The sequence below is a fragment of the Diplotaxodon limnothrissa genome, linkage group LG15 (assembly GCF_057381915.1).
Source record: "Diplotaxodon limnothrissa isolate DT_005_m linkage group LG15, D_limnothrissa_male_GT1.1, whole genome shotgun sequence".
Taxonomy (NCBI): domain Eukaryota; kingdom Metazoa; phylum Chordata; class Actinopteri; order Cichliformes; family Cichlidae; genus Diplotaxodon; species Diplotaxodon limnothrissa.
In genome coordinates, this window is record NC_140610.1 from 8,665,135 (window position 1) to 8,676,861 (window position 11,727).

The 11,727-nt window shown below is 41.3% G+C and overlaps 1 protein-coding gene across 1 annotated transcript; it reads right to left on the reverse strand.

Annotated features, from left to right (window-relative positions):
* Positions 1–2,053: 2,053 nt before the first annotated feature.
* iyd (iodotyrosine deiodinase) lies at positions 2,054–5,384 on the reverse strand. Its single transcript, XM_085372857.1, has 5 exons — positions 5,127–5,384; positions 3,478–3,684; positions 3,208–3,367; positions 2,936–3,092; positions 2,054–2,825 (listed from the first exon to the last, which is right to left on the reverse strand). The coding sequence occupies exons 1-5, from the start codon at positions 5,323–5,325 to the stop codon at positions 2,643–2,645; spliced, it is 906 nt and encodes a 301-aa protein (XP_085228983.1). The 5' UTR covers positions 5,326–5,384; the 3' UTR covers positions 2,054–2,642.
* Between the last annotated feature and the right edge of the window lie 6,343 nt (positions 5,385–11,727).

The following is an 11,727-nucleotide window of genomic DNA, read 5'->3' on the forward strand; positions in this document are numbered from 1 at the left end:
GTCAGCTGTTCAGGAGTCTGATAGCAGTGGGGAAGAAGGAGTTGTTGAGTCTAGATGTTCTGGATTTCACACTTTTAAACCTTCGTCCCGAGGGCAGAAGTGTGAACAGTCCGTGTTGGGTCTCTAAGGATGGAGGCAGCTCTCCTCTGGACTCTGCGATGGTAAATGCTCTGCAGAGGATCTTGGCAGACATCCCAAATTTCCTCAGTCTCCTCAGGAAGTGCAGCTGCTGCTGAGCCTTCTTGACCAGCTGTGTGGTGTTCAGTGTCCAGGTAAGGTGCTCACTGATGTGAACGCCCAGGTACCTAAAGCTGCTCACCCTCTCCACTTCACTCTCCCAGATAAACAGCGACTGGTGAGGCCTCTTCTTCTTACTCATGTCCATGTTCTTCCTTTTTGAGCTTGAATAAATGAGGGGGGGGGGGGGGGGGGGGGGTGTCTTTATTTGTTTTTTTAGCTATGTAAACATCCCGTGTATGACATGACTTCATATGAAGGATCTGTAAAGTCTGAACCATTAGTTAATTGTCAGTAGTTTATGTGTAACATAAAAGTGATTATAGATCAATTTACATATTTGCAGTTTTAATTCATTTTAATTCATTGCGTTTTGCTACATCCAGCAATTTGTGCAATTTATTGCTTACATTTTTGGGCACTTTGTTCAGGTTTTTGTTTTTTGTTCTAGCCTATTATGTTTTGGAATGTATTTTTAAAGAATTATATAAATATTTAAATAGAACTTCAGCATACAGTCTCACTTAGTGCTAATGCATTTATTAAGTCACTCCGACTGACATTTATCAGGTACAATGTCCATACATATACATATACACATATGCATATACAAACATACTCTGGATATATTCCAATCATCAAGAATAAATGCAAAATATCACAAATGATGAATAATGTATCTTTTTTTTGTATCTTTTTTTTTCTTTTTTAAAGGACTTCCAAGAAGTGTCAGTGATATTGGAACATACTACCTCCCAAAAAATAATAATAAAAAAATTGGATTACACTGGGAGAAAGTTAGAGAGAGAAAGAGAGAGCGATAGGGAGACAGTTGGAGAAAAAAAAATTGTGGTACATTACATTAGTGGTAAGACGGTGTTCTGACAAACCATCCTACTTTGGCAAAACGTCCTACCGTAAGTAGTTTATGCACATTTCTGCTGTCACAGAGTAATTCCAGCACAAATCTAAGTAGGTATGACGTTTTGCCACTTAACTTTGCCCATCAGAGTATGCTTGTAGCTCATAAAGCCAGGACGGTTTGCCACTGCATTTTACCTGTTAAAGTATGCTTGTAGGTAACATTCACAAAGGTAGTGTGTGGGTGTTATATTTTCTCCAAATATTACCCACTCAGAGATTTTGTAACCTTTTTTTCTCTTTCGCCAGTTCTGTTCTGCAGTTGAAGTTAATGCCTGCTCTCATCAGCACTCTTCAACACATACCTGGAGAGATCTGTGGAGGCTGGAGGAAGAAAAATCACCAACCTGTGTGTTCCAGATTGCAGGAAAAGGAAAACAACTTGCTATCTTGGCGCAACATCTTGATAAAACAATCTCAGCTTTTGATATGGAGATCGGTGTCAAAAAGACCAAGTTCAAAATATGAGATCTTGGCAAGGAAAGCACAGACAAAAGGTTTAACAGTAACATTTAGGGCCAAACGCTGCGATCAAAAATCAGCCTGCTGTGCTCTCTTGTTTTGTTAATCTTTCTGTGTTACAAAAACTCACAGCAGAACTCCAGAGAAGAATTCTCGCAACACAGATAAGATGCAACAGGAAGCTCTTATAGGCATCTTATCCAAAGTTCCATTGAGTAATTGGACTTCATGACAAACTCCTCCCAGCTGTCAAAAGAATGGAAATTTGAGACTGCATGACCTTTCTCCTGTTCATCAGGGCTTGTGAAATCACCTTTTAAGGAACACTACAAACACTCAAAATAAATGACAGTGTTCTAATTGTATGCAGTATTTGGGAAAAGTTAATTCTAGATAAGATCTCCCACAAAAATACTCTAAGGCTCATGGCTGGACTATACTCACAATGAATAAGGTGCCCTAACTTAGTTTTCTTAAGTAAGCTGTACTTAGTTTTTTTAAGGCAACAAGTTTGCATCAGGTTCTGGGAACTAATTCAATTTTACAGTTCATTCTCTTTTCTCCCCCTATGCAGGTGCTTACTGAACACTGCTATTGCAGTTAGCATTCAACTGAGCAACCACCTGTTCTTCATTCATCCAAATCTTGTTGTAAATGAACTTTCCTCAGTTGTTTGTGTGTGGTTTGGAAAATCAGAGACCAGAGGAACATTTATAGAACGGAATCAAAGAATTTTTGCTGGTTATTTATTTGAAATTTGCATGATAGAAATATGCTAAACCCAAATAAGCCAACCAAATGTTCACTACTTTGCCTTCAAAAGCTAGGTTAGCAATTAGTAAGCTATGAAAGATTCATGCCATCCTCTCTTGATTGTCTATCTTAAACATTTAAAGACTGATCTAAAGAAGCCTCACTCTCTGCTTCTCTCTACTGTGAAAGCACTTCTAATTCTCATCAGGCATCTGCTTGGTTGATTTCTCAGCTACAGGCAAAGAATTTGATGAAGACATCTCATTTTCTCACACATGCACCAAAATATCATCCAGATGCTTGCGTTTCAAGTCAGGCACAGTAGCATCAGAGGCAGGATAACCAACAGGAAGTAGCATCAGCAGCTTCTCGTTCGCCGGGCGTTTAAGTAAAAGTCTGAGTTTGGGGCCGCAGTTGAGGGGCGTAGATGTGACGGTAACAAGACCCGCATTCTGATGAAGCAGACGGAGAGAAACAGTGAGATTTGTGCACTACATTTTTGGATTTTATGAGAGAGAGAAGAGCTACTTTCCCAAGTGTTTCAAATGATTTGAATTATGACCTGTAATGCAGCCAGGAGGATCCCACAGGATATGGACACGCTGATTTCGTTGTAGTAGTGCGTTTTCTTCTTGCCATTTGGGAGAATCCCGTAGGTCTGTTTAAAGATGAGGATCAGATATGGAGCAACATCCAAGTACTCCTTAATCCAATTTGTCCTACAAGAGGAGGGAAAAGAGAAAGAAAATGTGTTTTTTTTACTTTGGAAGATATTAACTGAAAATTAGTTGTGAATTTAATGTTATCCATGTTCGTTCTTGCATGCATGTTTACCTCAATTTGGCCAAATCCTGAACCCATTTTCCCCCCATCCTCTGGCGGTAGTTCATCTCCTCCTCCTCTTCAACTATCAGTCTAATTTGATGCTTTATATCTGGATCTGACACCACAATGAACGTCCAGGGTTCTGTGTGTGCTCCGCTAGGTGCTGTACCTGCTCACGTGAAGAACAGGAAGAGAAGAAAAAAAAACCCTTCAAAATGAAGCTCAGACTAATATACTAGGGTGAATCCCAGTGAATTATGTTTTAATGACATTTCGTGCCTGCAGTGTGGATGACATTATCGATGACTTCCCGTGGGACAGGCTCCGGTCTGATGAATCGGACAGACCTCCGTTGGTTCATCAAAGTGTAAAACTCCTTGGACCTTTGCAGCATTGTCTCCTCAGGGTATCGCTGCGGTGAATAAGGCAGTTGTGTGAGGTTCTCCTCTTCAGTGCTGTCCCCCCAATCATCATCAGCATCACCATCTTATAAAAGATGAAAGACAGAAAGACATACCAATAAAATACAACTCCAATCCCAAAAAGTTTGGACACACTGTAAAAAGTCATCACAATCAATTGCAATGATCTGGAAATCTCATAAGTCCACATTTTATTCACAAGAGCGCAAAGCATACGAAATGTTTAAGCTGACATATCTTACTATTTCATGATAAATACTGGGTTATTTTAATTTTGATGACAGCAGCATGTCTCAAATACAGTTGTGACAGGTTCCTGTTTTCCACTGCGTAGCATCCCGTCTGCTTTTAACAACAGTATTCCACCATGTGGGAACTGTGGGCCAGATGAGCACAGGGAGTCTTCTACACCTGTGCTGCTGTAATGGATGCAGTTTAACATTTTCTTGCTGAAATATGCAAGACGCCATCTGAATTGGAACATCTCTAAAACCTGAATATACCTTTCAGCAAGAATGTCGCCTTTCCAGATGTGAAAGCTGCCAATTTCACAGGCACTGATGTGTTTCCACACCATCTGAGATGCAGGCTTTTGAACTGAGTGCCGATAACAACCCTGGTGGTCACTTTCCTCTTTACACCAGAAGACAGTGTTTCTGGATCACTTTCACATTTGGCTTCTTCTTTGCATGACAGAGCTTCAACCTGCATTTGTGGAAAGTACGGAGAACAGACAGCGATTTCTGCAATTCTTCTCAGTGACTTCCGTGACACAATCATGCCTGCTTTTAATGCACTGGCATTACTTATATTCAGCCATGTCCCTTGCATGCAGAGATTTCAATTTAGTTATAATAAGATATACAAATTTGTCACAATTTTACTCGAGGAACAATTTTGTGAAAATTTTCAACAATTTACAGACACTTAATTTTGTTTTTTTGGTTCACCCATTTTTACTTTTGGGAAACACTGCTGCTTTAAGATGCTCTTTTTTAAACCCAATGGTGTTACTGGTCCATTGCCAATGGGAAAATGTCCTTCCAGCTGTTTCTTTTTATTACCACTTACTTTTTCAGTCTTTTGTTTCTCCACTCTCAAAGTATTTTTTCTTTTTTTGAGATGTGTTGCTGGCATCAAATTCATAATGAGTTATTTTTATGTTCTTTAAATGATACATTTTCTCAGTTTAAAGAGCATGTGAGGATACAGTTACTCGCCTTGCCAAGTTGTGGAGTTTCATGTGAAAAACAACAGAGGAACGTTATGTAATAGGCAACCAATAAAAAAAAACTCTTTTTGAATCCACGCAGAACCTTTGCCGAAACATTTTAAACCGGTAACCACATTCTTTATTGTGTTCAATGTTCAGTTTACATTGCATTTTAAAAGTTGTGACCTACATTTGAACATTATGCAACTGGCTCTAAAGCATGCACCCAACCAACCACACCAAAAAAAAAAAAAAGTTCAGCCCCACAGCGAACTACAAGGCTCAGCTCTCACCGTCTTCTTTTGCTGTGATTTCTGTATCGTCCTGTAAGTCCTGGTCCACCCATGGTCTTTTCTCCCCTTTTGTCGCCCCTTTACTTTTGCCTGGAGATGTGGAAGTGGTCTCTGCATCCCATGATTTCACCAGCACGAAGCCTATCACCAGGCATAAAACCACCGCCAGAACAGGCGTGAACACGGACAGGAAAGCCATGCTCACTGGAGTGCAGAGAAAAGGCCACGGGTACCTGCCCTTTGTGTTGCTTACCTCAGCGGAACGCAGACTTGATTGTGAAACACTACTACAGTTATCGGGGCGGGGGCTGTAGGCTGAGTCAGAGCAGCCGTACTGAGAAATGGCCCACTAGCTTCAGGGTCAGCTATAAAATGAAATAACGCACAGATCCACCACCAAGTCATCCACTGTCACTATAATTCATGCAAACTTTTGTGGAAAATGCTTCACCTGTAAAAGTTTCAGTCACCGGTGACACAAAAGTCAGAACACAGAACAACCAATAAAAATCTTGACTTTGATCTCTGCAATCCCATAAATATAAGTAAACAGTTCGCATTGTTCATCACAGCACTCAGCAGCGATTAGTCCACATTTGCTCCGTGTTTTTAAACAGTTTGCTAAAGAGATTTCAAACCTTTTTCAAGGACATTTTTAAAACGGATCACAAAACGATGATGACAATAGAACAAAGCATATAATTACTAAATGGGTTAGCAGTGGGAATGTGAGCATGATATTGGAAGAAATCATAGAATTCCAGGAAAAAAGGGGGGAAATGTCCATTTTTTGGTGACAAATGTTGCTGGATAGTGATGTGGACATGAGCGTACCTGAGTGTGTGAGGCAACATTTCCAGCAGTGCTTGCAGTTGTAAAAATACCATATGCACTGCTAGATGAATATTATGACTGTTGCTGTTTTAGGAGTAATAGATTATTATTTCTACTCCTGTTTTTTGCTTCCAGATTAGAAATAAATAAAGAAAATACTGGACTTTGATTTGTGGGGAATAGTTTGTAACATTGACCTCCATCCCCCTTAAAAAAAAAAATCAAAATGCTCTCATTTTGTCTGTCTATGCTTTATGATCTGCAACAGTACTGTATTCCTAGAAACAGAAGTATGATATTTTAACTAATTAAAATATTGCTTCATTTTGTCATCTCCATGATCCTGCCATCACTGGAATTTATTCTGTTTATACCATGTCTTTAAATCATTCGCAATATCAGTGTCTCCCAGAGAGCAACATTTGGAAATTTGACATTTCAAATCTACACATGCTGCTCCCTCTGGTGGTTACTGCAATTCAGTTCAGTAACAGACCTTTACTGAGTTTACAGAAAATGCTGCACTGATGAATAACTGTGATCTATATCCTACTATGTAAACAAAGTAACACAATGCCCTTTCAAATAAATAGAATAGAATAGAATAGAATTCAACTTTATTGTCATTGCACATGCACAGGTACAGGGCAACAAAATGCAGTTTGCATCCATCCAGAAGTGCTTTAGTGATATAGATATATTACAATAAATATTAGCAATAATATAGATATGTAAATATATTACAGAAATGGGTCTATTATGGTATGTTATAATGTACACGGTATGAAGTATGTTGTGAATATTCTATAACTATAAGTATGTACAGGCTGTAGTGAGTACAAGCTATGTACAGGCTATGAACAGGATATAAATATGAAAAACTATACAGAATATGAAATAAATAACTTTACAGAATCTGAGATATACAGCTATACAGAAATGGGAACTATGCAAGTTGTAAACGGTTGTAGGATTAAAAATTATCGTATGTACAGAATGATTATTACAGAGCTATACAGTAGTGCAGTTAAGATAAGTGAGATATGTGGATAATTCTACAGAGGCTATATAAAGTGCTAGTGGTTGTGAGTGGTGGTTCAGTCCATGTTATTATTGTGTTTGAGGGTACAGTTGTCCATTGTGGGTGTGTGTATGTTCAGTCCATGAGTTAACGTGGGTCAGATGTCAGGAGGCAGAGTTCAGGAGTCTGATAGCTGTGGGGAAGAAGCTGTTCCGGTACTTGGTGGTCTTAGTCCGGAGGCTCCTGTAGCGCCTCCTAGAGGGCAGGAGGGTGAAGAGTCCATGTGATGGGTGACTGGGGTCTTTGATGATTTTCCCAGCCCTTTTCAGACACCGCTTCCTGTAGATGTCTTTTATGGCAGGAAGTGGTGCTCCGGCGATACGCTGCGCAGTTTTCACGACCCTCTGCAACGCCTTCCGGTCCGAGGCAGAGCAGTTCCCGTACCAGACTGTTATACAGTTGGTCAGGATGCTCTCGATGGTGCAACGATAGAAGTTCACCAGGATGTCTGAAGACAGGTGGTTCTTCCTCAGAGTCCTCAAGAAGAAGAGGCGCTGGTGAGCCTTCTTGACCAGCTTGGAGCAGTTGGTCGTCCAGATGAGATCCTCAGAGATGTGGACTCCCAGGAACTTGAAGCTGCTCACACGCTCCACAGCCGTCCCCTTAATGTGGATGGGTGGATGTGGGTCAGCATTCCTCCTGTAGTCCACGATGAGCTCCTTGGTCTTCTCGGTGTTAAGCAGCAGGTTGTTTGTGTCGCATCACTCAGCCAGACGATCCACCTCCTCCCTGTAGGCGGCCTCATCGTTGTCACTGATGAGGCCAATCACCGTGGTGTCATCTGCAAACTTAATGATGGTGTTGGAACCATCAGCAGGTCTGCAGTCGTGGGTGAAGAGGGAGTAGAGGAAAGGGCTCATCACACAGCCTTGTGGTACACCGTTCATCGTGATTGTAGATGAGCAGCGGTTATCCAGCCGGACATGTTGGGGGCGGTTGGTCAGGAAGTCCAGTAACCATTTGCAGATGAGGGAACTGATGCCCAGGTCTGTCAGTTTCCTGATGAGTTGTGAGGGGTGGATTGTATTGAATGCTGAACTGAAGTCTATAAAAAGCATTCTGGTGTAGATGTTGTTGTTGTCCAGGTGTGAGAGGACAGAGTGCAGTGCGATGGAGACTGCATCCTCTGTGCTCCTGTTCTGGCGGTATGCGAATTGGTGGGGGTCCAGGGTGGGGGGGAGACAGGATTTGAAGTGTGCTAGGACCAGTCGCTCTAAGCACTTAGTGATGATGGGGGTGAGTGCTACTGGGCGGTAGTCATTGAGGCAAGATGGGTTGGAGTTTTTGGGTATTGGGATGATGGAGGTGGATTTGAAGCAGGCCGGTACCACAGCGTGGGCCAAGGACAGGTTGAATATGTCTGTCAGCACTCCTGCAAGCTCCCCAGAACACGCTCTGAGAACACGCCCGGGGATGCCATCAGGACCTGCAGCCTTGTGGACATTGATCCTGCTCAGCACCGCTCCTACATCGGTGGGGGAGAGAGTCAGAGGTTGGTGGTCGTCTGGCGTCACGTCTGCTTTGGTTGTGGTTGTGGGGTTCCCTCGCTCAAAGCGAGCATAAAAGTTGTTGAGCTCGTTGAGGAAGGAGACATCAGAGGATGCGGGGGAGGGTTTGGTGGTCCTGTAGTCTGTGATGGTCTGGAGTCCTTGCCACATGCGTCGGGGGTTGGAGTTGGAGAAGTGTTCTTCTACCTTCTTTTTGTAATGGTGTTTGGCTTTTTTGATACCCTTCTTTAGATTTAAATATGCTAACAGTAGACTAAGCTTTCATTTTTCTTCCATTAACTTAACTATAAATTAGCACAAATAAATATCAGAGGCCTAATTAACCTGTTAAGCCCCAAAGGGGTTTCTGAGCTTCCTGCTCGAAAATGACATGCCCAAAATAAATAAAGTATTTCTCTGCAATTACAAACTCTGTGTAAACAATCGTGGTAACAAAATAAAGCAAACACTTACAGTGGGGCAAAAAAGTATTTAGTCAGCCACCGATTGTGCAAGTTCCCCCACTTAAAATGATGACAGAGGTCAGTAATTTGCACCAGAGGTACACTTCAACTGTGAGAGACAGAATGTGAAAAAAAAAATCCATGAATTCACATGGTAGGATTTGTAAAGAATTTATTCGTAAATCAGGGTGGAAAATAAGTATTTGGTCACCTCAAACAAGGAAAATCTCTGGCTCTCACAGACCTGTAACGTCTTCTGTAAGACGCTTTTCTGTCCCCCACTCGTTACCTGTATGAATGGCACCTGTTTGAACTCATCATCTGTATAAAAGACACCTGTCCACAGCCTCAAACAGTCAGACTCCAAACTCCGCCATGGCCAAGACCAAAGAGCTTTCGAAGGACACCAGGAAAAGTATTGTAGACCTGCACCAGACTGGGAAGAGTGAATCTACAATAGGCAAGCAGCTTGGTGTGAAAAAATCAACTGTGGGAGCAATCATCAGAAAATGGAAGACATACAAGACCACTGATAATCTCCCTCGATCTGGGGCTCCACGCAAGATCTCATCCCGTGGGGTCAAAATGATCATGAGAACGGTGAGCAAAGATCCCAGAACCACACGGGGGGACCTGGTGAATGACCTGCAGAGAGCTGGGACCAAAGTAACAAAGGTCACCATCAGTAACACACTACAACGGCAGGGAATCAAATCCCGCAGTGCCAGACGTGTTCCGCTGCTGAAGCCAGTGCATGTCCAGGCCCGTCTGAAGTTTGCCAGAGAGCACATGGATGATACAGCAGAGGATTGGGAGAATGTCATGTGGTCAGATGAAACCAAAGTAGAACTTTTTGGTATAAACTCAACTCGTCGTGTTTGGAGGAAGAAGAATACTGAGTTGCATCCCAAGAACACCATACCTACTGTGAAGCATGGGGGTGGAAACATCATGCTATGGGGCTGTTTTTCTGCCAAGGGGACAGGACGACTGATCCGTGTTAAGGACAGAATGAATGGGGCCATGTATCGTGAGATTTTGAGCCAAAACCTCCTTCCATCAGTGAGAACTTTGAAGATGAAACGAGGCTGGGTCTTCCAACATGACAATGATCCAAAACACACCGCCCAGACAACAAAGGAGTGGCTCCGTAAGAAGCATTTGAAAGTCCTGGAGTGGCCTAGCCAGTCTCCAGACCTCAACCCCATAGAATATCTGTGGCGGGAGTTGAAAGTCCGTGTTGCTCGGCGACAGCCCCAAAACATCACTGCTCTCGAGAAGATCTGCATGGAGGAATGGGCCAAAATACCAGCTACTGTGTGTGCAAACCTGGTAAAGACCTATAGTAAACGTTTGACCTCTGTTATTGCCAACAAAGGTTATGTTACAAAGTATTGAGTTGTATTTTTGTTATTGACCAAATACTTATTTTCCACCCTGATTCATGAATAAATTCTTTACAAATCCTACCATGTGGATTCATGGATTTTTTTTTCACATTCTGTCTCTCACAGTTGAAGTGTACCTCTGGTGCAAATTACTGACCTCTGTCATCATTTTAGGTGGGGGAACTTGCACAATCGGTGGCTGACTAAATACTTTTTTGCCCCACTGTATGAGATTTCATCAGAGGTTTAAATATTACAGTAGATGTTACTGTGTGAAAGTTACTGAGGCTGGAGAACAGAAAAAGTAAGTAGATCTTTTCCCTCGCCTAATTTATTTATTTGTTTTTGTGGAACATGTGGAAGAACCTTACACAGTGGAGTTGACATCAGCGATCAATATGTGTGTCCTTGTTTTGTTTGTTACATTTTTGGAAAAACCAAACTGCAGGTACAGAGAGTGTTTCACCAACACATGTCATTGATATCTGTAATAGACTGCTTATTCCAAGACCAAACCAAGTTCCCAAAGAATATACTAAAAGATATTCTGAGTGTAGATAACATCCAAGATGTATACAGTAATTACCCCCATTATGAAGTTTTACCAGAGTATTACACTCAAGCTTGTATCTTCTTCTGACATTCACGAGTTCATTTTAGATCAGATTCATCATCAAGCCCCAAACACAGTCATTTTATCCTGTTTTCCCACAACAGAAATATTTCTACACTTACATGATGCATTTTGACACTCACAATGTTGAATGCTTTTATTTTCAAACTTATCAATCCAGGGAAGCCAAATGGAAAACATAAAGTATAGATTTGATTTGAACAATAGAGTCAGCATCTAATTAATAAAAAGGTTTTTACCCTATGAAGCAGTTCAGCAAACATGTAAAGGAGCAAAAAATACACTTGGGCACTTTAAAGCTAGCTAGTTGTACCGAAAAGTGAAAATTAATAGAGTTATAATTGACTTGTTGGCCTATAATCTAAAAATGTAGGTCAAAAACATCTCTCGTGAATGATATCGAGTCATTTCGGAGCCAGAAAGGAACTATATCCTTTATTAATCCAGCTAAAACGTCTCATTTACAATAAAAATGCGTTTTTAATTAGAGATCGGGCAAAGGGGGAAGCAGAAATGGTAACAAATACAACATAACAGTTCTGCAAATATATTTTAAATGACAAGACTGGTTATAACGTGGGCACAATAAGGCACACGCTTGCAAGATAGGCCATTTCTTTAGTTTATTTATAACGCCCTCATAAATCCTGTCCATTACACTCTATTTGCCAATATAAGAAAAATATATATAAAACACACACACACATAGAAAC